Consider the following 25,011-nt stretch of genomic DNA (forward strand, 5'->3'; position numbering starts at 1 on the left):
TACCATGAATTTGAAATTGGAAAAGGAACCTTAACTGCTAGTTTAATTTCATAAGGGGGTTGAAGAAGGAAGACATGAGAGAAAGACATCTAGTGCTTATCCTTATATATGAGGACTAGAAATTTTACCAATAAATAATAATTTTTAAAAGTATATTTTATTCCTGCCTGCAAAGAATTGAAATCTGATGGAATTTAAATGAACAGTTCATTGTATAACCTGTATATGGGGTCTGAAAAATTAATATGATAAACTAAAATTTGTTATCTACTCTTTTCACCAGGGATTGACTGAATCCCAAAACAGTAATTATTTTACTCAAAGAACTTTATAATTTCTGAAGAAATAACACAGAAATATTAAAAAAAATCTCAGCCATTTCAAAATATAGTCCCATGTGAAAATGGCACAAAGATTCAGAAAGAAGTTTCTTTAATTTTTAAAAAGAGAAACAGAGTTTCCCTTTTAAAAACAATCATTTAGCTAAACTGTGGAATCTAAGTGATAGGTATATGACGACTGTAAAATTCTTTCAACTTTTCTGCATGACTGAAAAATTTCGTAATAAAACATTGGGGGGGGGGGGATGACAAAAATGGAGGCTGAAATCTATTTTAATATTTGTGAATCCAGTGGGAAAACTTCAAAATTATTAACGTTTTTAATATAATGAGTAACAACCTATACAACATTATATGATACCATTTTGGGCTTGTAAAATATTCCCAAAATGAGGTCATACTATAACCCATTCTCTGCTCATCAGCCATGGCATGAGCTGAAAAATTCATATAGATGATGATTATCCTGCTGAAAGGTGAAGTGATCAGTGCTTTTAAGTATTTCATGTACTGATATCATTTCAGTGATAAATGTGCTGCTTTTCCTACTCATCGTTAAACTCCAAAAACCTTGTAGACAAACAGCAGTGCCATCCAAAGAATGCTGAGTGAGAGCACAGAGACAACATTTATGACTCAGTAGCAGCATCCTCTGCTCACAGTCATCAGCTTTAAAAATAGACACAGCGGAACTTCTCTCAACAAAGCTGCACCGGAAGCCAGTGAAGTTCTGTTTAACTCTCATCTCCTTAAACCGTCTCTTAAAATGGGCAAAACAAAAACCACCACCTGCAAAAGAGTTCTAAGGCGGTATATCTAAACACCAACACCCTTTTGACTGCACACACACTAAGTGCACTGGGTACTGTACTCGTGGTCCGGTTGCTGAGACTCCCAGCTGCCTGCTGAAGGATGCCCACCCACGTTCACCTTCCAGAACATGGAGCTGCTTCACAGAATTCTGAAACTAATCCAAGTTCCTGGAAAGGCAGCAGTCCACACGAGAATCTCCAACACTCCCTCAGGCTTCTACTAAATGAGTTCTAAGAGACTCCATCTCCTTACTCCCTCTTCACGAAATCCTCAATGACTTCACAATAACCACCAAAAAATTCAAATCGCTCAGTTTGTAGGTCAAAGCACTCACAATATGCTCTTAACTCACTTTCTAAATACATACTGCCCAGTGTCTTTCATTCTACCCTTTCCTGTTCTATCCTCTCTGCTGGGGTCCAGCCCCAGTGGTCCAGGGGTTCCCAAAGGTGTGGACGGAGTCGGCGAAGAATGTTTTACACGGAGACAGCGTTCAGAACTCTCTAGCTTTCCTTAGTCTCCGTGGATCTTCCCTGTGCCTGGCTGAGGCCTCAGAGAGAGATCCCAAGGCAAGCTGAGCCTTTATTTTATAGTGAGAGGTAAACAAGGTAGTGGTTTCCATTAGTTACACAGTTCTTGTGAGTTTCACTTGTTTTGACCATAGTTATACTTCCTGCACTTCCTCAGCCCATTAGCTTCCCAGATAAGATCTAGGGAGTGTCATAAGGTCAAGCCTAATTATGCTAAGAGGACTGTGCCCTCTAAGCTGGGAATTGTTTGTGACTTTGCCCACAGGTCAGTCCGAGGCTTAACCCTATATCAGCTCCCTACACTCTCCTGGCTGGTCAGGTGATGGTGTTAGAAACAGATGCCTCTCTCCATCTCTAACAGTTAACACTAACAGCAGACCCTGGGTCAGATACTTCGCTGAACCACTTGTGTGCTTCACTTACCTCTGAACAGTGCTGAGCTAGGAAAGACTAGCCCTACTGCACAAATGAGAAACGAAGACCGCGAAGACTTCGTGACATTCTAGCTTGCCCAAGGGCTTCAGAGCAGGTGTGCTGGTGCACGAGCCCAGGTTCACTGGGGTGACACACAATCGCTTCCTTTCAGTGGCTGGTTACTGAAATACTGCCCATTTAAAGTGTACTTTAAACACTATCTTCTTGGTGTGTGTGGCGGGGGGGGGGGGGGGGGGGGGGGGGACATGTTTGCCAGTCTTCATTCAGGATCAACTCTACAACTTTGGACACCACCACCGCCCCCCCATTCCATCTTGTCCATATTCTGCACAGGCTCCATCGTGTTTTGTTTTGTTTTGTTTTTTTTAATTGATTTTTTACAGAGAGGAAGGGAGAGGGATAGAGAGTTAGAAACATCGATGAGAGAGAAACATCGATCAGCTGCCTCCTGCACATCTACTGGGGATGTGCCCGCAACCCAGGTACATGCCCTTGACCGGAACCGAACCTGGGACCTTTCAGTCCGCAGGCCGACGCTCTATCCACTGAGCCAAACCGGTTTCGGCATCGTGTTCTATTTTGTATCAGCTGTCTCGTCCCCAGCCAGGATGACAAGCAGGGCCAGGAAGGTACCTTACATACTCTAACCCCTGCAGGAGGGACCACACTGCCCTGCACTTAACATTCATTCAATAAAAATTGTAGAATTGAATTGAAAAATATAACTTATTTTTAAAATACTTTTATTTATTTCAGAGAGAAAAATGGAAAAGGAGAGAAACATTAATAAGAGAGAAATATCAATCAGCTGCCTCCTGCATGTCCCCCACTGGGGATCGAACCTGCAACCTGGGCATGTGCCATGACAGAGAATGGAACCAACAATCCCCAGAGCATGGGACGACGCTCAACCAACTGAGCCACATCGGCCGGGCTATACCTTACTATTTTTTTTTAATATATTTTTATTGACTTCAGAGAGGAAGGCAGAAAGACAGACAGAAACATCAATGATGAAAGAGAATCACTGATTGGCAGCCTCCTGCACACCCCACATTGGGGATTGAGCCTGAAACTCATCTTTGTTCTCTAATTTATTTTTTAAATACACTTTTCCTTTTGGAATTTTAGGTTTACACAGAAGTTGCAAACACAATAAGTGCATAGCACTCCCAAATACTCCTCACTCAGGTTCAGTTTCCCTTAATATTATCTTACTAGAGGCCCGGTGCACAAAAATTTGTGCACTGGTGTGGGGGGTGGGGGGTGTCCGTCAGCCCCACTTGTGCCCTCTCACAGTCTGGGACCCCTCGGGCGATAACAACCTGCTGGCTTAGGCCCGCTCCCGGGTGGCAGAGGGCAGGCCCAATCCCTAGGTGCCTGCCCCGCAGCTCCTGGTCGGGCTCAGAGCAGGGCCAATTGGGGATTTGGGGTGCCGCCCCCTGTCAGGCACAGAGCAGGGCAGATCGGGAGGTTACGATACCACCCCCAGTCACGCTCAGGGTAGGGCCGATTGGGGGGTTGGGGCGCCACCCCCTGTCACACTCAAGGCAGGGTCGATGGGGAGGTTGCAGCGCCACCCCATCACGCACAGAGCAGGGCCGATCAGGGGGTTGGAGCACTGCCCCGTCACGCACAGAGCAGGGCCCATCAGGGGGGTTGGGGCTCTGTACACTGTCACACACAGAGCAGGGCCGATCAGGGGGTTGGGGAGCTACCCCCTGTCACGCACAGAGTATGGCTGATAGGGGAGTTGGGGCACTGCCCCCTGTCACAGAGCAGGGCAGATCAGGGGGTTGGGGCGCCGCCCCAACACCCACAGAGCAGGGCCAATCAGGAGGTTGGGGCACGCCCCCCCATCACACTCAGGGCAGGGCCGATGGGGAGGTTCCGGCTCCACCCCATCACACAGAGAGCAGGGCCCATGGGGGGTTGGGGCGCCGCACCCTGTCACACACAGAGCAGGGCTGATCAGAGGGTTGGGGAGCTCCCCCATATCAAGCACAGAGCAGGGCTGATCAGGGGGTTGGGGCGCCTTACCCTGTCACGAACAGAGCAGGGTGGATAGGGAGGTTGTGGCCCTGCCCCCTGTCACACACACAGCCGCAGGGCGATCAGGGGGTTTGGGCGCTGCCCCGTCACGCTGCTCCAGGGGCCAGGAGGCCTCGCTGCTCCACTGATCCCGGTGCTGGGAGGTCTCGCAGCTCCGCTAATCCTGGTGCTGGGAGGCATATTACCCTTTTACTATATAGGATAGAGGGCTGGTGCACGGGTGGAGGCCAGCTGGTTTGCCCTGAAGGGTGTCCTGGATCAGGGTGGGGGTCCCGCTTGGGTGCCTGGCCAGCCTGGATGAGGGGATGATGGCTGTTTGCAGCTGGTCACACACCCTTCAGGGTGGGGGTCCCCACTGGGGTGCCTGGCCAGTCTGGGTGAGGGGCTGAGGGCCGTTTTCAGGCTGGCGGGTGACTGAAGCTCCCCACCGCTCCTTTTTTTCTTTTTTATTCTGGGATTTATTTACCTTCTATGGCTGTCACTGGAGCTGAAAGCCGGCTTTAGCTCTGAGGCTTGGCTGCAGCTCTGAGTCCTCGGTTTGTTTGGCTTCTATAACTGAAACACTGTTTCAACTCCAGCTCTGAGGCCCGGCTGGCTGAAAGCAGGTTTCTGGGGTTTTGTTTAGCTTCTATAATTGCAACATTGTTTCTTAGACTGCAGCTCAGAGGCCGGCAGCAGCAGTCGGGAACCTTGGCTTCCTCCGTCACTGGAGAAAGCAAGCCTCCTGTTCGCTTCAGCTGCCTGGCTGCTGGCCGCCATCTTGGTTGGCAGTTAATTTGCATATCTCACTGATTAGCCAATGGGAAGGGTAGCGAAGTTACGGTTAATTACCACGTTTCTCTATTATTAGATAGGCTATTACTGTGGTACCTCTGTCAAAACTGAGATATCAACATCATATAGTCCCACTAACTAACCCAGACTTTATTCAAGTTTCATCTCTTTTTCCATTAATGTCCTCATCAGTTCCAGGATCTAATCAAGGATAACACGCTACATTTATTCACCCCATCTCCTCAGTCTCCTGCGGTCCGTGACAGTTCCTCAGCCTTCCCTTGTGTTCCATGACCTTAATCATTTTGAGGAGTGCTGCTCAGGGTTTTGTACGACATCCTTCAATTTGTGTTTAGCTGCTGTTTTTCCCATATTCTGACTGGGGTTCCGAGTTTATAGAAAGAACACCACAGAAGTGCAGGGCCCACTCATCGCATCCCACCCCATCAGGGCACAGAGTCCACGTGACACTGGAAATGTCAGCCTGACGACTCACAGTAGGTAGTGTTCACCATCCTTCTCCACAGCATAGCTATTCCTGGAGAATATTTACTTTTTCATATATACTCCCTCCCTCCTAACTATTTAAAACAGACACTTACACTAGAGTCAGTATTTTTAAATGATTAACATGATACATTCTCATTAAAGCACAACCTGCGGAGGCATAATATCTATGTTAGTACCTTTGGTTTTCAGCGTGGTTGTAAAGAAACAAAAATAGCTTTAAAATCATTGTGAACATGTTCACTAAGCTACATTATTTTAAGTCAAGGAAGAACAAGATGGTGGTGTAAACATGGTGCTTATGGCTTCCCACAACCACATTAAAATTACAACTAAATATCAAAAAACCATCATTCTGCCGAAACCGGTTTGGCTCAGTGGATAGAGCGTCGGCCTGCAGACTGAAAGGTCCCAGGTTCGATTCCGGTCAAGGGCATGTACCTGGGTTGTGGGCACATCCCCAGGGGGTGTGCAGGAGGCAGCTGATCGATGTTTCTCTCTCATTGATGTTTCTCTCTATCTCTCTCCCTTCCTCTCTGTAAGAAATCAATAAAATATATTTAAAAAAAAAAAAAAAAAAAACATCATTCAGAAACACCTGAAATCTGGCTTAATGGAAGTCCTACAAATAGAGAATAAAAATAGAAACACTGAGACTGGTAGGAGGGGTGGAGGCACAACACGGGCTGGTCTGCCTGCACGCGTGGCGTGTTTATAATTGGGAGAGACATCTGGGCTACAGAGATGCCCCCCTGAGGAGCGAGAAGTCTGGCTCAGTGGAAGGAGTGTCAGCCTGCGGACTGAAAGGTCCCAGGTTCAATTCAGGCCAAGGGCATGTACCGTGGTTGCGGGCACGTCCCCAGTAGGAGGTGTGCAAGAGGCAGCTGATCAATGTTTCTCTCTCATCGATGTTTCTAACTCTCTATCCCTCTCCCTTCCTCTCTGTTAAAAGTCAATAAAATATAATTTAAAAAAAAAAGTTTACCCCTGAACAGCTGTGGTTTCTGTAATCTACAACCCAGCTGTCTCCAATAGTATTTAAAAAAAAAAAAATCATTGCCCAATCTGAGATAATGGGAGATATTTCACCTGTTTACTTCTTAGTATTTTATATTTTAGCTCTTAAATTTAGGTCTTTGATTTTGAGTTAATTTTTATGTATGCTGTGTGTAGTGTCCAACTTCATTCTTTTGCATGTAGATATCCAGTTTTCCAGCACCGTGTGTTGAAAAGACTCTTTTCCTTTGAGTGGACTTGGCATTCTTGTTGAAAATTAATTGACCATATGTGTGAGGGTTTATTTCTGGGCTCTCTCGATATGTCTGTCCTTATGCCAGTACCACACCATCTTGATTACTGTGGCTTTGTAGTAAAGCTTTGAAATAAAGAAATATGAGTCCTCCAACTTTGTTCTTTTTCAAGATTGTTTTGGCTATTCAAGGTTCCTTGAGATTCTTTATGAATTTAGGATCAGCACTGTCAATTTCTGCAAAAAGGGCAACTAGAATTTTGATAGAAATTGTGGTGGACCTGTATATCAATTTGAAGTACTGCCATTTTAAAAAAATTTATCTTTATTGTTGAAAATATTACAGATGTCCCCTTTTTCCCCATTGACCCCCTCCACCCCGCACCTGCTCCCCCCTCTCCCCCCACAAGGACTTACCACACTACGGTCTGTGTCCATGGGTTATGCATATATGCATACAAATTCTTTGGTTAAGGTCTTCCAGCCCTTCTCTCCCCTCTTCCCTCTGAGATTCTTCAGTCTGTTTTATGCTTCCATTTCTATTTCGTTCATCAGTTTATTTTGTTCATTAGATTTCACATATGAGAGAGATCATGTGATATCTGTCTTTCTCTGACTGGCTTATTTCACTTAGCATGATACTCTCCACGTCGCTCCATGCTGTCTCAAAGGGTAAGAGATCCTTCTTTTTCACATCTCCACAGTACTTCATCATGTAAATATACCACATCCTTTTTATCCACTCATCTGCTGTTGGGCACTTGGGATGTTTCAAGATCTTAGCTGTTGTAAATTGCGCCGCTATGAAAAGAGGTGTGCATGTTGCCGCCCTAATAATACTGTCTTTCAGTCTATGACCATGGGATGTCTTTCCATTTACTTAGGTTTCTTCTACTTCTTTCAGCAGTATTTTGTAGTTTCCAGTGTAGAAGTGTTAAATTTATTCCTAACTAGTCTATTCTTTCTGATGACATTATAAATCGAATTGTTTTCTTCATTTCATTTTTGGACACCTTGTTACTGATGTATAGAATACAATTGATTTTATATATAGATATTGTATCCTGTACTTTGCAGAACCCATTTACTGGTTCTAGTAGTTTTTTTTGGTGGATTCCTTAGGATTTTCTATAAGCAAGATCATTTCATGTGCAAATACAGATATAGTTTTACTTCTTCCCTTCCTTTGTGGACACATTTATTTCTTTTTTTTTTTAATTAAATCTTTACTGTTCAGATTATTACAGTTGTTCCTCTTTTTTACCCCCCAGAGCTCCCCTTCACCCAGTTCCCACCCCACCCTACACCCTCACCACCCCCCAGCTGTCCTCATCCATAGGTGCACGATTTTTGTCCAGTCTCTTCCCGAATCCCCCACAACCCTTTGCCCCCCAAGAATAGTCAGTCCACTCCCTATCTATGCCCCTGATTCTATTATATTCATCAGTTTATTCTGTTCATCAGATTATTTATTCATTTGATTTTTAGATTCACTTGTTGATAGATGTGTATTTGTTGTCCATAATTTGTATCTTTACATTTTTCTTCTTCTTCCTCTTCTTAAAGGATACCTTTCAGCATTTCATATAATACTGGTTTGGAGGTGATGAACTCCTTTAGCTTTTTCTTATCTGTGAAGCTCCTTATCTGACCTTCAATTCTGAATGATAGCTTTGCTGGATAGAGTAATCTTGGTGGTAGGTTCTTGGTATTCATCACTTTGAATATTTCTTGCCACTCCCTTCTGGCCTGCATAGTTTCTGTTGAGAAATCAGCTGACAGTCGTATGGGTACTCCCTTGTAGGTAACTGACTTTCTCTTGCTGCTTTTAAGATTGTCTCTTTGTCTTTTGACCTTGGCATTTTAATTATGATGTGTCTTGGTGTGGTCCTCTTTGGATTCCTTTTGTTTGGGGTTCTCTATGCTTCCTGGACTTGTAAGTCTATTTCTTTCACCAGGTAGGGGAAGTTTTCTGTCATTATTTCTTCATATAGGTTTTCAATATCTTGCTCTCTCTCTTCTTCTGGCACCCCCATAATTCGGATGTTGGTACGCTTGAAGCTGTCCCAATGGCTCCTTACACTATCTTCGTGTTTTTGGATTCTTTTTTCATTTTGCTTTTCTGGTTGGGTGTTTTTTGCTTCTTCGTATTTCAAATCTTTGACTTGATTCTTGTGATCCTCTAGTCTGCTGTTGGAACTCTGCATAATATCCTTTATTTCAGTCAGTGTATGCTTAATTTCTAGTTGGTCCTTTATCATTAACTCGAGGGTCTCGCTAGATTTCTTGAGGGTCTCACTACATTTATTGGTGGTTTCTAGAAAATTCTTGAAAAACCTTAAAAGTGTGGTTTTGAACTCTATATCCAGTAGTTTGCTTTCCTCCATTTCTGTCATTTGTGACCTGTTTCTTTGTCTCCGCATTTTTATGCTTCCCTGTGTTAGTACAGTGGCTTTGTGTGCTAGGTGTCCTATAGGACCCAGTGGCTTAGCCTCCCCAATTAACTGAGGAGGACACTCTTGGTGCACCTCTTTGTGGGCTTTGTGCACAGTCTTGTTGTAGTTTAGCCTTCACTGTTGTAGGTGACACGGGGAGGAATTGACCTCCAGGCCAATTGGCTGTGAGAGTCAGCTGTGTCTACGGTGGGAGAACTTCTGTGCTGAAGACACCCTTATGAGGCAAGACTTGCTTCAGTGGGGCTTTGGTGCTCACTGAGTCTTCCCCCTGAGTGTGTCCCTTATGGATCTGAGGAGTTGTAATTGGATGGTCCCACTCTGACCACTGGGTACACTGGCTCTTGGATCTAAGGAGGTGCTAATTTAGCCTCTGCCTGAGGCTACCCAGCAGGAGCTACGAAGAGATCTGCAGATTCCTCTTCCTGGTTTGGGGTTTGGAGGTGAACAAATGAGGCCCAGCTGTGAAGCAATGCAAGCTGCTATGGGGCCTTGGGCCTTCTCTTGGAAGTTCTGCCTCTGTCTGGCCCAGCTGCAGTTTGTTAGGTAATTTTTAGATTGCAAAGGGCCAGGGCATTCATATTCAAAAGCCTCTGCCGCAGCTTGGGTGGGGCAGGGTCTCAGGGAATCAATAGGGCGGAGCAAGCAGCTATAGCTGATCCTCAGCCCTGGCCAAAAGCGCCCCGTGTCTCAGTGTCCTGGTAATGGCTGCAAGCACCTTTGAGAGAAAGCCACCCTCGAGTTCCGAGTTCTGCTCGCTGCCAGACAGTCCAGTTTCTCCCCGTATGAGTCTAGGTCCCCAGAGACTCACCCGGAACTGGAGTTCAGAGCAGTCGGGGGCTTGTGACTCCCTCCCAATTGAGAAAGACAGCTGCATCCTCAGTTGGCAGCCCTTGCCACATGCGCCTCCGTACCTCTGCACTTTACTTTTGCAGCTCCTCTGAGTCTCAGTGCTTTTCTCTTTCCTTCTATTTGTAGAATTTCCACTCAGCCAGCCTTCCTGTGGTTCTGGAAGACCGTTTTGTCTTTTAGTTGGATTTTTGAATTTGTTGTGGGAGGCAGCAATTTCCGGTGTTTACCTATGCCGCCACCTTGGTTTCTCCACACATTTATTTCTTTATCCTGCTTAATTGCTCTGGCTAGAACCTCATCTGTTGAATAGAACCTATACTATATAATAAAAGAGAAACATGCAAATTAACCGTCCCTCTGCTACATTCGAACCACGCCCACAAGCCAATCAGGAGTGAGTATGCAAATTAACCCAACTAAGATGGTGGCAGCCACAGAGCTGGAGCGAGCGAGGCGTGGGTTGCCCCCAGCAACGAAGGTAAGCCAAGCTTCCCACCTGCCCTGGCTGGCCCTGGGCTCCGCTCAAGGCTACAAAGTTTCAATTATAGAAGATAAATAAATCCCAGGGGGCATGGCCAGCCTGAAAACAGCCCTCAGCTCCTCACCCAGGCTGGCTAGGCACCCCAGCGGGACCCTCACCCTGATTTAGGACACCCTTCAGGGCAAGCCAGCCGGCCCCCACCTGTGCACCAGGCCTCTATCCTATGTAATACAAGGGTAATATGCAAATTGACCCAAACAGCAAAACAACTGGGAATGACTGGTCACTATAACACACACTGACCGACCACCAAGGGGCAGACACTCAATGCAGGAGCTGCCCCCTGGTGGTCAGTGCGCTCCCACAGGGGGAGCTCTGCTCAGCCACAAGCCAGGCTGACGGCTGCCAGCACAGCAGTGGTGGTGGGAACCTCTCCCGCCTCCTCAGCAGCGCTAAGGATGTCCGACTGCAGCTTAGGCCCGCTCCCCGCTGGCAAGTGGACATCCCCCAAGGTCTCCCAGGCTAACAGAGGGATGTCTGACTCCTTTAAAAAATATTTCCAAAAAAATAAAAATTCCCATAAAAATGTTTCCATGTTAAAATGTAATGGGCTTGGGAAAAAAAATGGCGACCGGCAGTAAGGTAGGGAGGGAGAGAGTGTGAGCGCACAAGGAAGTGATAGAGGAGTGTGTGGACGTGTGTGGTGTGTGTGTGTATGAGCTAGGGACAGTTAGATTCTGCAGGTCTTCTAAGGGGCTGCTAAACCGGGCAGTCTTAGACGGCGGAGCCACGCTCACTGCGTGGACACTCCTGGGTGGCCAGCATGGGCACAGCCACCACGCCATCTTGGGAAACAGAGCTGCTTGAGACTAGGATCCTGGCCTCAGCACCACCCAGTCTGATCTCAGACGCATAGCAGGACCCTGCAGCCACTGGGGACAGAGACCTGTGACCACAGCTACAGACCTGCGGACACCAAAAGTCCAGAAATCCCTGCGGCAGATCCGTGAGTAACAGAGCCCATCCCCCTCCCCGCAGGCTCACGGGCAGCGCCATAGTAACTGATAGACCCACCCCTTGCCCGGGCCTCATTGCTGCTACAGGAACTTTAGCCTGGAAGTGCCCGAGCACCTTGGAAATGGTCCCGCGTAGTGCCGGCTTCAGGAGCCCTGAGCTGGGAGCAAACACGCGAACACCAGAAACTGATCCTGCGCACAGTGCCGGGTTCAGGAGCCATGGGCTGGAAGCAAACGCGCGAACACCAGGAATTTGTCCCGCGTAGCGCGGGCCCAGGGACCCCGATTCTCTGGGCAGGAGGCAGTACCAAGCACCAGTGACTTGAATGTGTTTCTTATCACCTGCACCTGAGATCCCTGATTCTCTGTGCATTCATACTAAGAGCCAGTGACTCCAATTCTTGGTGCATGGGCACACAGGGACCCTGATTCTCAATGCAAGGTTGCGCGAAGCAACAGAGACTCTTGATACTGGATTCTTGGGCAACTCTGACTCCTGGCGCATCCGAGGGTGTGCTGATTTTCAACACGATCCAGGGGGGTCTCTGTTTCAGCACGGTGCAGACAGGGTCCCTGATTCTAAGGGCGCACACGAGGCCACATTGAGCGCTGGCAACACTGACTCTGAGCGAGCCTGGTTCCCACCAACCCACAACAACAATGCATCTTAGTGTCAGAGCTCTTCAGTGACACTAGGGTGGTGTAAGGCTCCCACTGTACGTGGCCCAGGCCCAGGCAACCTGACATTTGAACCATCAGGAGATAATCAGAATGAAGAGACGACACAACACCCAGTGGAAAGACAATGAGGAGTCACCAAGAAAGGAAATTAATGAAATTGAAGCACGCAACATGACAGAAAGAGAATTCAGAATAATGGTTGTACAATTCATTCACCGGATGGATGAGAAAATCAACAACCTATGCAAGAATCAGGAAGAAATGAAAAGTGACACAGCTACAATCAAAAACACCATGGAAAGTTTCAAAGCAGACTAGATGAAGCAGAGGACCGAATTAGTGAGTTAGAAGATAAGGCAGAGAAACAAGCTCAATCTGAACAGCAACTGGAGAAAAAAAATTAAAAAGCAGGAGGAGAGCCTAAGGGAGCTTTGGGACAACATGAAACGAAGTAACATACGCATAATAGGGCTTCAAGAAGGACAAGAAGAGCAGCAAGGATTAGAAAATCTAGTTGAAGAAATAGTGACAGAAAACTTCCCAGATATGGGGAAGAAAAAAGTTACACAAGTACAAAGAGTCCCAAGCAAGATGAACCCCAAAGACCCACACCAACACACGTCATAATAATGATGGCAAATGTACAAGACAAAGAGATAATCTTAAAGGCTGCAAGAGAGAAACAGAGAGTTACCTACAGAGGATCCCCCATCAGATTACTAAATGATTTCTCAACAGAAACACATCAAGCTAGAAGGGAATAGAAGGAGGTAAACAAAGTGTTGCAAAGCAAAGGACTGAATCCAAGAATACTATATCCAGCAAGACTATCTATCAAAATTGAAGGGGAAATCAGGAGCTTTGCAGACAAAAAAAAGGCTAAGGGAGTTTATCACTACCAACCCAGCAATGCAAGAAATGTTAAAAGGAATGCTGTAAAAAGAAGAAATATAAAGGTAAGAAAGAACACAGGCACAAAAATAGAAATGACTCCAAGCAAGTATCTTTCAATAATAACTTTAAATGTAAATGGACTAAATGCTCCAATCAAAAGACATCAAGTGGCTGAATGGATAAAAAGACATGACACATATATATGCTGTCTACAAGAGACCCACCTCAGAAAAAGGGACTCACACAGACTGAAAGTGAAGGGATGGAAAAATATCTTTCAGGCAAATGGAAATGAAAAAAAAGCTGGGGTAGCAATACTTATATCTGACAAAATAGACCTCAAAGTGAAGGCCATAACAAGAGATAAGGAAGGCCACTTCATAATATTAAAGGGATCGATACAAGAAGAGGATATAACCCTTATAAACATATATGTACCCAATGCAGGAGCACCCAAATACATAAAAAACCTCCTGGAAAATAACAAGGGAGAGATCAACAACAACACAATCATAGTAGGGGACTTAAATACACCACTGACATCACTGGATCCTCTAGACAAAAAATCAGCAAAGAAACAGCAATCCTAAATGACTCACTAGATCAGATAGACTTAATTGACATCTTCAGTACATTTCACCCAAAGCCACGGAATATACGTTCTTCTCAAGTGCACATGGGACATTTTCAAAAACAGACCACATACTGGGTCACAAGCAAAGTCTCCCCAAATACAAGAAGACTAAAATCATACCAAGCATCTTCTCAGATCACAAGGGCATAATATTAGAAATAAACCACAATAAAAACAATCCAAAAAACTCTAACACCTGGAAGCTGAATAGCATGTTACTAAATAATGATTGGGTTACCAGTGAGATCAAAGAATAAATTAAAAACACCCTGGAAACTAATGACAATAAGAGTACAACAATCCAAAATCTATGGGACACAATGAAAGCAGTCCTGAGAGGGAAGTTTATAGCACTACAGGCCTACCTCGAAAAATAAGAAAAAATGATAGTAAATCATTTAACTCTACAACTCAAAGAATTAGAAAGAGAACAACAACAAAAAAAGCCCAGAGTGAGCAGAAGAAAGGAGATAATAAAGATCAGAGCAGAAATAAATGACATAGAGACCAAAAAAACAATACAAAAGATCAATGAAAGCAAGAGCTGGTTCTTTGAAAGGATAAACAAGATTGATGAGCCTCTAGCCAGGCTCACCAAGAAGCAAAGAGAGAGGACTCAAATAAACAAAATCAGAAATTAAAGAGGCGAAATAACAACAGACCCCTCAGAAATTCAAAGAATTGTTAAAAAATACTATGGACAACTCTACTCTAACAAACTAGACAACCTGGAGGAAATGGACATATTCCTAGAAAAATACAATCTGCCAAAACTCAATCCAGAGGATTCTAAAAATCTCAACAGGCCAATAACGATGGAAGAAATTGAAGCAGTCATCAAAAAGCTCCCAGCAAACAAAAGCCCTGGGCCAGACAGCTTCACAGGGGAGTTTTACCAAACATTCAAGGAAGAACTAAAACATACCCTCCTCAGACTATTCCAAAAAATTCAAGAAGAAGGAACACTTCCCAGCTCATTCTATGAAGCCAGCATTACCCTAATACCAAAACCAGATAGAGACAACACAATGAAAGAGAATTATAGGCCAATATCCCTCATGAACATAGATGCCAAAATACTCAACAAAATACTAGCAAATTGGATCCAGCAATACATCAGAAAGATCATACACCATGACCAAGTAGGATTCATCCCAGGGATGCAAGGATGGTACAATATCCGCAAATCAATAAACGTGATTCATCACATAAACAAATTGAGGGATAAAAACCACATAGTCATACCAATTGATGCAGAAAAAGCTTTTGACAAAATTCAACACCCTTTCTTGTTAAAAACTCTCAGCAAGGTAGGAATAGAAAAATCATACCTCAACATAATAAAAGCCATATATGACAAACCCACAGCCAACATCATAATCAATGGGCAAAAACTAAAACCATTTCCCCTGAGAACAGGAACAAGACAGGGATGCCCACTCTCACCACTCCTGTTCAGCATAGCACTGGAAGTACTAGCCATTGCGATCAGACAAGAAGAAGAAATAAAAGGCATCCAAATTGGAAAAGAAGTAAAACTGTCCTTATTTGCAGATGACATGATACTATACATAGAGAACCCTAAAGACTCCATCAAAAATTATTAGACTTAATAAATGAATTTGGCAATGTAGCAGGATACAAAATTAATGCCAAGAAATCTAAGGCATTTCTTTACGCCAATTGTGAACTTACAGAAAGGGAGACTAAAAAAGCAATCCCATTTACCATCGCACCCAAAAAATTAAGATACCTAGGAATAAACTTAACTAAGGAGGTAAAAGACTTATATGCAAAAAACTACAGGACACTGAAAAAAGAGATAGAGGAAGACATAAACAGATGGAAGAACATACCGTGTTCATGGATTGGTAGAATCAACATCATCAAAATATCCATACTATCCAAAGCAATCTATAGATTCAATGCAATCCCCATTAAATTACCAACAGCATATTTCACAGATCTAGAACGAACGTTCCAAAAATTCATCTGGAATAAAAAAAAAAAAACCTTGAATAGCTGCAGCAATCCTGAGAAAGAAGAACAAAGTAGGTGGGATCTCAATACCAGATATCAAACTGTATTACAAAGCCACTGTTCTTAAAACAGCTTGGTACTGGCACAAGAACAGACATATAGATCAATAGAATAGAATAGAATAGAATAGAATAGAATAGAATAGAATAGAATAGAATAGAATAGAATAGAGAACCCAGAAATTGACCCAAAGCACTATGCTCAATTAATATTCAACAAAGGAGGCAAGAGCATACAATGGAGTCAAGACAGTATCTTCAATAAATGGTGTTGGGAAAATTGGACAGATACATGCAAAAAGATGAAAGTAGACCACCAATTCACACCATACACAAAAATAAACTCAAAATGGATAAAAGACTTAAACGTAAGATGGGAACCATAAAAATACTAGAGGAATCCATAGGCAGCAAAATCACAAACATGTCGAAGGAATTTCTTCTCTGATAATGCTCCTAGGGCAATGGAAACTAAAGAGAAAATAAACAAATGGGACTACATTAAAATAAAAAGCTTTTGCAAAGCAAAGGAAACCATCAACAAAACAACAAGAAGACCCACTGCATGGGAGAACGTATTTGCCAATGATATCACCGATAAGGGTTTAATCTCCAACATTTACAAGGAACTCATGAAACTTAATAATAGGAAGATAAACAATCCAATCAACAAATGGGCAATGGACCTAGACAGACACTTTTCGAAAGAGGACATACAGAGGGCCAAAAGACATATGAAAACATGCTCACTAATTATACGAGAGATGCAAATCAAAACGACAATGCGGTATCACCTCACACCTGTCAGAATGGCTATCATCAACAAATCAACAAACAACAAGTGTTGGAGAGGATGTGGAGAAAAAGGAACCCTTCTGCACTGCTGGTGGGAATGCAGACTGGTGCAGCCACTGTGGAGAACAGTATGGAGCTTCCTCAAAAAACTAAAAATGGAACTGCCATTTGACCCAGTGATCCCACTTCTAGGAATATATCCCAAGAAGCCAGAAACACCAATCAGAAAGGATATATGCACCCCTATGTTCATAGCAGCACAATTCACCATAGCTAAGATTTGGAAACAGCTTAAGTGCCCATCAGCAGATGAGTGGATTAGAAAACTGTGGTACATCTACACAATGGAATACTACGCTGCGGTAAAAAAGAAGGAACTCTTGCCTTTTGTAACAGCATGGATGGAACTGGAGAGCATTATGCTAAGTGAAATAAGCCAGTCAGAGAAAGATAAATACCACATGATCTCACTCATTTGTGGAATATAGAGAACCACATAGACTGATGAACAGGAACAGATCCAAAGACAGAGAAACAGCAATCAGACTATTAATCCCCAGAGGGAAAGTAGGGGAGGGTGGGGGTAAGGGGAAGAGATCAACCAAAGGACTTGTATGCATGCATATAAGGCAAACCAATGGACATGGACAACAGGGGGATGAGAGCATGAGTGTGGAGGGGAAGGTGGGGGTTAATGGGGGAGGGGGGGGAATGAGGACACATTTGTAATTCCTTAACTAATAAAGAATTTAGCCGAAACCAGTTTGGCTCAGTGGATAGAGCGTTGGCCTGTGGACTGAAAGGTCCCAGGTTCGATTCCGGTCAAGGGCATGTACCTGGGTTGCGGGCATATCCCCAGTAGGAGATGTGCAGGAGGCAGCTGATCGATGTTTCTCTCTCATCGATGTTTCTAGCTCTCTGTCTCTCTCCCTTCCTCTCTGTAAAAGATCAATAAAATATATTTAAAAAAAAAAAAAAAGAATTTAAAGATAAAAGAAAAAAAAATGTAATGGGCTTATCTGTCGAGTGTTTCCTTCCACGACCCGCGTGGAGTAGGGCTCGGTACCTGAAAGAGGAGCCGCACAACAAATGAGAGAAAAAGACACGAGATAATTTTGCAATATTGGAGGTCCAGGCGGGCAAGTCCAACTCAAGGAGAGGGACTTGCACCCATGCTCAGGCTGCTCCAATCTTTTATTGATCTGGAGTAGCCCTTAGGCAGGTGACCCCCCATTAACAGGCAGACTAGCCCATCAGCAAGGATTTACATAATAATAAATGGGGGAGTAGTTTCAGCCACCACTGTCTTGACAAACAGAGGTGGCGCCTAGCTCTGGGCTTTGCTAGGGCTTCAAAGGCACCCAGCCTTCGGGGGGTTTCGGGGAGTTCTCTGTCTATGCTTATCAGATAGTGAAGGCAATAAACAGTTTCCCACACTTATCACTGTTATTTTAAATCATTTAAATGTTATTTTAACTATTTAAATATTTTTAATTTCTTGGTTTCAATATGAACATGGTTAACATTGAGATGCACCAGTGTAACCCAAATATGCAAACCTCTTCCATGTCCTCAGTGACGTTTAGAATGTAGAGGGTCTTAAAATTAAAAAATTTGAGGAAAAAATTACATTAATAAACAAAAGCTCTTGACAACTAGATATACAGTTTTAAGAAACAAACAGTACTTTAGGCACTAATATGTTGCCTACCCCTACATGATATTTTCTAAGAAAACCAAACATGTTACTGTCATGTATTACAGTTAACCCAGTGACTCAGGACTGATCCTGGCCTACAAGCACTGCGTCCTGAAGCTGGAGAGGGCTGTGTTGGGAACTCAGCGTGTGTGTTCACCTCCGTTAACTTCACCTTCTCCATTTCAACCAAGATTTCTAGCCTCTGGCAATGAGACTTAGCACTGTGTGTAACTAAGTTCGCTGAGCTCAGCTGAGTCAACCGATCATGTTCTGTAATAAACAACACGTTTCTCTGGATTGCCCTTGTGAATCCATGTTGGTACCTAAAAATGATCATATATTTTTCCTTCTTTTAAAAATAATTTGGTGGATTACATATTCATTGTAGAAAATGTTGAAAATATAAACAGAAAGAAAATTAAAATGACCTCTAATTCCAATACCTAGAAATAACTACTGTTGAGATTTTGGTATCATTTCTCTTCCTTCCTCTCTCTCTAAAAATCTATTTTTTAAAATCTTAAAGAGAAAAACGCCCTATTAGAAAAAACTCTCTTATGGCAGCCTGTTATCTATAGGAGAAGGTTTAGAGGTCAAAGAACAGCTCTTTACAATCCAATTCCAACCTGTATTTCCAGCTTACCTCTCTCCCCAATTCCAGCCAAACCACACTGCTCATGTCCTAAAACATACAGAGCTGACGTTTTCATGCCACTGTTAAAGGCCTTTCTTCACTCTTCTGCCTAGAAAATTCCTACCCTTCAGAATCTAGCTCAAATAACACCTCTCTCTGTCACACTCCCTGAAGCCACTAAGCAAAACCGTATTCTCACAGCATTTTGTACACACCTCTACGAAAGCATTTATCATGTTGCATCATAATTAAATGCGTAACTCTTCTTTTCACCTAGAATTTAAACAGAACCTAGTTCACTGTAGATGGCAACTAAATTTTGAAAGTTCTGGTACCTAATAAAGTAAAATTGTATTTTTTAATTAGTTTTTTTAAACTCAACTATACAAAACTAGTTAGCTAAGGTCCATATAGTCAAGGTTTTTTTGGGTTTTTTTTTAATATATTTTATTGATTTTTACAGAGAGGAAGAGAGAGGGATAGAGAGTTAGAAACATCGATGAGAGAGAAACATCGATCAGTGCCCCCTGCACACTCCCCACTGGGGATGTACCCACAACCAAGGTACATGCCCTTGACCGGAATCGAACCTGGGACCCTTGAGTCCGCAGGCCGACGCTCCATCCACTGAGCCAAACCGGTTAGGGCTCAAGGTTTTAACATAAGTCATAAAATTAAAATAATTAAAAGGAATAAAGTTCATTTTCATATAAACTAGAAGTCACAAAGGTTCCTACACATTGAATTTAGTCACCCGACGCCTTTTTAAATAAAGAAGAAAAAGACTAGTATCCGGGACCGAACCTGAGTGATTTCTGGTAGTTAAGACAATAGGAATAATGATGTGCATCAAATATTAAGTGAGAGACAGAATCTAAAACAGCAGCATCAAAGGGCACAAGGATAAGAGGCAGCAAGTTACTGCTTAATGCCCTCAGAAAGTACTGCCCCTAATTCAGGTCACTCCTCAAGAGTAGTTTATTTCCTAAAAAGTACTAGTGGAACTTACACTTTTTACTTGTTTTAGATGAGTTAATCTTTACTTTCAATTGAATAAAACCAAATACAACTATACCCACACATATAATCAACCTACTTCTCTCCTAGTATGTAGCTTCCAACAACCAATAACAGGACAGCCAATATAGTTTTTGGTACTTAAGAATAAAAGAATATATAATGATCCCTCAAATATTTATTGAATTAACTTACATTTGCCAATATCTATTCTATTTGAAAAGTCACTTTACCTATAAAATAAATGTTATGTCACTACTTTTTATTTAAAAGTTATCTAAACTATTGCCTTAATTTGTCTTCCTATTATCCCATACTTACAATTTACCTAATATGCTACAGCTCCGGCAAAATCTGCCCTTATTATACCTCAGCTTAACACTCCATCCTCTTTCTTTCAAACTGTCACCTACCCACAAAATTTCATGATCTTCAGGGTCTCTAAAGGGCCTACTGCCTCCAACTCATCTTCATGATGGGAAGTCACTGACTTTTCAGAGGAAGTGAGGAACAGTTCAACATCCCCCAGGCAACCTTTTCTATAAACCCCACCTTGAAATCAAATGTCAGCTTTGCATTCTTGTTGACAGAAAATTAAAACCAGCTGAACTACTTCTACATGTTACCCATTCACGCAATCACAGACCTGCACCAACATTTGTGTAGTATTTCCATTACCTAGGCTGAGAATTCTCCTCATACATTCTTTCTTTACCCTCCTTGAAGAGGCTTATGGTCTGCTTAGTTTTCTTCATCAGATTCTCCATGAACACCCTAAAATACTCATTTTCTCCAAGTGTCTCCATCTTCCCCTCATATCTTGACAGGACAGTGCGCAGGTGCTGGTAGGTGTCTGGCAGCAGGTCTAGGATGTAAGGCGGGCTGTTCTTTAGCGCCAGCTTTGGGTTCTGACACAGCCGCACCACCTGAAACAAATGGAAAAGAAGGGCTATTACTTGGAGGATCTTAAGGACAATTTCCTTTTTTAAGTTTAAAAAGATATAAAATATGTGCTATTGCAGAAATCTGAAAAATGGATAAGAATACAAGAAATGATCAATAACTCCTCTGTCCATAGGCTATCAATTTACTTTTTAAAAAAATATATTTTTATTGATTTCAGAGAGGAAGGAAGAGGGAGAGAGAGAAACATCAATGATGAGAGAGAATCACTGACTGGCTGCATCCTACATGCTCCCTACTGGGGATCAAGTCCACAACCCAGGCATGTGCCCTTGACCAGAATCAAACCCGGGGCCCTTCAGTCCGCAGGCCGACGCTCTATCCACTGAGCCAAACCAGCCAGGGCCTATTCACATTTTTAGTGGTTCCCCTAGAAGGGTAAAACCATACGGGAGGCTACTGATTCCGACAACATGTAACAGACTAAACAACTGCAGCAGGAAGGCAGGGACGGTGGGGGACATCCGCACGCATGCCTAAAAGAGCCGATGAAACATGGCAAGTTCCTTCTGAACGCATGGCTTACTCCCTGAGCACATGAGGAAATTCTCAAGCTCGGCCGTGAAGATGGCCGCCGGGAGGTGAATCGGTGCTGGAGGGTGGCCTCTGAACCACCACTAGGGGACAGGATCAGAGAGGCTGTGGACCCAGGGAAGCATGGAGCTCACTGGCATACCCTTTCTTCTCAGATAAATTCAGGTCTCTCAGAATTTGCCAGTAATTTCTTTTTAATTTTTAAAAAATACGTTTTGATTGATTTCAGAAAGAGAGGAAGAGAGAGAGGAACATCCATCGGCTGCCCCATGCACTACGATTGGGGACCGAACCCACAACCCAGCATGTACCCTCACCAGGAATCGAACTGGCAACTTTTGGTGCACAGGGTAATGCTTACACTGTTATTGACAGAAATTAAAACCAACTGAACTACTTCTACATGTTACCCATTCAAGCAATCACAGACCTGCACCAACATTTGTGTAGTATCTCCATTACCTAGGCTGAGAATTCTCCTCATACATTCTTTCTTTACCCAGGTTGGTGGGGACTGAGGCAGAGGCAATTAGGGGTGATCAGGCCAGCAGGGGAGGGCAGTTGGGGGTGAGATCAGGCTGGCAGGGGGTTAGGGGCAATCAGGCCAGCAGGGGAGGGCAGTTGGGGGCAAGATCAGTCTGGCAGGGGAGAGCAGTTAGGGGCAAGATCAGGCTGGCAGGGGAGGGCAGTTGGGGGCAAGATCAGGCTGGTAGGGGAGGGCAGTTGGGGGTGACCAGGCTGGTAGGGGAGGGCAGTTAGGGGTGATCAGGCAGGCAGAGGCAGTTAGGGGCGATCAGGCCGGCAGGCAGAGGTGTTAGGGGCAATCAGGCAGGCAGAGAGGTTAGGGGAGATCAGGCAGGCAAGTGAGTGGTTAGAAGCCAGTGGTCCCACAGGGATCAGGCCTAAACTGGCAGTCGGACATCCCCCAAGGGGTCCCCGATTGGAGAGGGTGCAGGCTGTGCTGAGGGGCACCCCCCCTCCCTGGCACGAATTTCATGCACCGGGCCACTAGTTATCTATAAAAAAGTAGAGAGACAAGCTGAGGCCACTGAAGATGTTATTCAGAAAGGACTTACTTTTGGTACTGGCAGGCAGATAGGTTATGGACACTAGGAATCCCAGATCATCTTAATCCAGAATTGAGAAGATTTAAAAGCTGGGCTTCAGTCCTTAAAAAGACTGGTCTACTTCTGTTTCACCCTTACTCCTGCGATTTAGGTCCTCAGGGACCCCACCCAAAAACCTAGAGTGTTTCCCAGGGCCCTCCACTTTGACAGGCTCTAATTCCAATGTTTTGTCCTCCTTGGCTCAATCAGCAATGGCCTCATCGGCAAGGCAGCCTCAAACACCAGGCTCAGCTCTCTGAGCTTTCCTCACCTTCCAGAGTTTGGCCTCATAATTCCTCACTGCTTTTACAGCTTTTCTGTGTCGTCTAGCTTTTCTAGTTGTCGGCAGTATATTTAATTTGAAACAACCTAGTCTAACATTTGCAGAACTCTGACATCTTACTCATTATTTCACATTTTAAAGTACCTATATTTTTGTCACCAGAAGCTCATTATAAACCTTTGGAGATGTCTAAATGGTTGCAGTCTATGAATATACCATATCTTAATCATTGCCCACACTCTGTTTTATCATTTATATTGTTCTCAAGTCTTAAGTATTGCAAGTATCACTGTGATGAACATCCTTGGGTACTTCATTCTTCTATATATCAGACTGTTTCCTTAGGATAGATTCCCCCAGAAGTGGAATCGTCAGGTCCATCTAGAACAACTGCAAAATTCCCATTTAATGAATACTCAGCAGGGACTCTTTAAATGATGAGTGAGACAGTATTAAATTTCTAAAGCTAGATATACACCATTTCCGAAACTTTAAAGAACAGACCTACAGATAAGCCTAGCAAAAAAACATAAACTAATCAACAAAAATATTTAATGTATGATTATTTCAAGGCTTTAGGAAGTGCTCATCCTCTCAAGAATTTCAGGCCAAAGAGAATGGCACAGCCAAGAAAAAAGACTCCGCCTCAGAAGACAACTATCTTCTAAGCGCAACAGTGTCGAGAACTCACCCTTACTGAAACAAATACAGACAGCCCCTGGTGTGTCAGTGTCACGTTCTAAAACCGCACTTGTAAGCCAGCTGCTTACAACTCAGAATATATCTTACAGAATATACATTCACATATAAAATGTGAACAGGGTAGGTCCCGGGGTCAGTCCATGGAAGGAAGAAGGGGAGCTGGCACTAAGAGCAGGACCTGCAAGGATCACAAGAGGCATGTGACAGAAGGTTTTTATTTTCAGAGAAAACTGAACAGGAAATGGAATCTACAGCACAACTAGGAACTCTACACACATTAAAAGAAGACACATCTCCTTCCTCTCAAACAGGAAGAAGAGGAGTGAGGACAGGTCCAGAGAGAGACAAATGGAGGCGGTGAATTAAACAAAGTTGTACCTGATGGTTTTGATTTTTCTCAATGTATCCATTCAACAAATACAGGATGGGACAACAGAGCTTTACAGTTGTTTATTTGGGAAAATAATACAATAATTAATAAATAATAATACAAGAATAACTCAATCTGAGAGGAATAAGGCAAGAAACAACAATTTTTTAAAAAATCAACATGATAAACATCAGGTTCTATGCAGAGAATAGAGTAGTATAATAAGAAAATCCTGGATGCTTTAGAATAGTGAATAGGGAAAGCTTTCTGAGAAAAATTTGGGTTGAGAGTTTAAATTACAAGAAGGAGTTGGCCACGTAGACTCAGCAAAAGAGCAGCCCAAATAGAGGGAAAAAACTAACCCAATAGCCCTAAAGTAGAAACAGATTTGGACAGAAAGGTCAGCGAAAGAAAAAGGCAGAAAGCAAGGTGGAAAGGGTGGCTGAGACAAAGATGTGGAGCAGGCAGGAAATTAACAAGAAGGCATTATGATGAAGTCTAAAATATGTTTTTAAGTTTTCAATTAGAATTTAAAAGGGCCACCTGTTTGGTGTGACTCAGTGGCTGAGCATCCAGCCATGAACCAGGAGGTCACAATTGGATTCCCGGTCAGGGCACAGGCCTGGGTTGCAGGCGCCATCCCCAGTAGGGGGCCTGCAGGAGGCAGCAGATCAATGATTCTCTCTCATCACTGATGTTTCTCTCTCTCTCTCTCCCTCTCCCTTCCTCTCTAAAACCAATAAAAAAAATTTTTAATATCCTGTATCAGTCATTTACCTTTAGTAAGTTTCTTAACATCTGAGCCTCAATTCTCCTATCTGTAAAAAGAGATGATACCTACCTCATAGGAAAACATTTGTGAAAGAACAGTTTCCAATCAAGTAGGCTTTCAGTAAGTGCCAGTTCCCCTCCCCATGTCCACACAGCTTGCACACAGGGCAGGCAGAATTATCTATTGAAGATGCAATGGTAGACCTCACATAACCCTTTGCTGACTCCCAGAAACTGATACCATTATTCCGACCATCCTGGCCAAGCCACAGCTACCTTCCCAATTCTGCGTGGCCCCTGACTAACTGGTACCCAAGGAACAGAGAACAAACAGCGGGTCGCCCAAGGACAGGCTGATCAACACCCTACAAACGCTACAGGAACCA

General features: G+C 43.6%; 1 protein-coding gene across 6 annotated transcripts in view; it reads right to left on the reverse strand.

Annotated features, from left to right (window-relative positions):
* The window catches only part of CBL (Cbl proto-oncogene), a 100,542-nt gene that overhangs the window by 51,605 nt on the left and 23,926 nt on the right, over positions 1-25,011 (reverse strand). For 5 of the 6 annotated variants that reach the window (XM_036324013.1, XM_036324015.1, XM_036324017.1 and 2 more), the window contains exon 2: positions 20,575-20,822. In XM_036324013.1, the coding sequence (XP_036179906.1) occupies positions 20,575-20,822 (248 nt within the window). Of the gene's footprint in view, positions 1-20,574; positions 20,823-21,855; positions 21,877-25,011 lie in introns of those variants that run through there. The other variant, XM_036324014.1, reaches the window with a different exon arrangement.

This window comes from Myotis myotis, unplaced genomic scaffold (genome assembly GCF_014108235.1).
Source record: "Myotis myotis isolate mMyoMyo1 unplaced genomic scaffold, mMyoMyo1.p scaffold_m19_p_10, whole genome shotgun sequence".
Lineage (NCBI taxonomy): Eukaryota > Metazoa > Chordata > Mammalia > Chiroptera > Vespertilionidae > Myotis > Myotis myotis.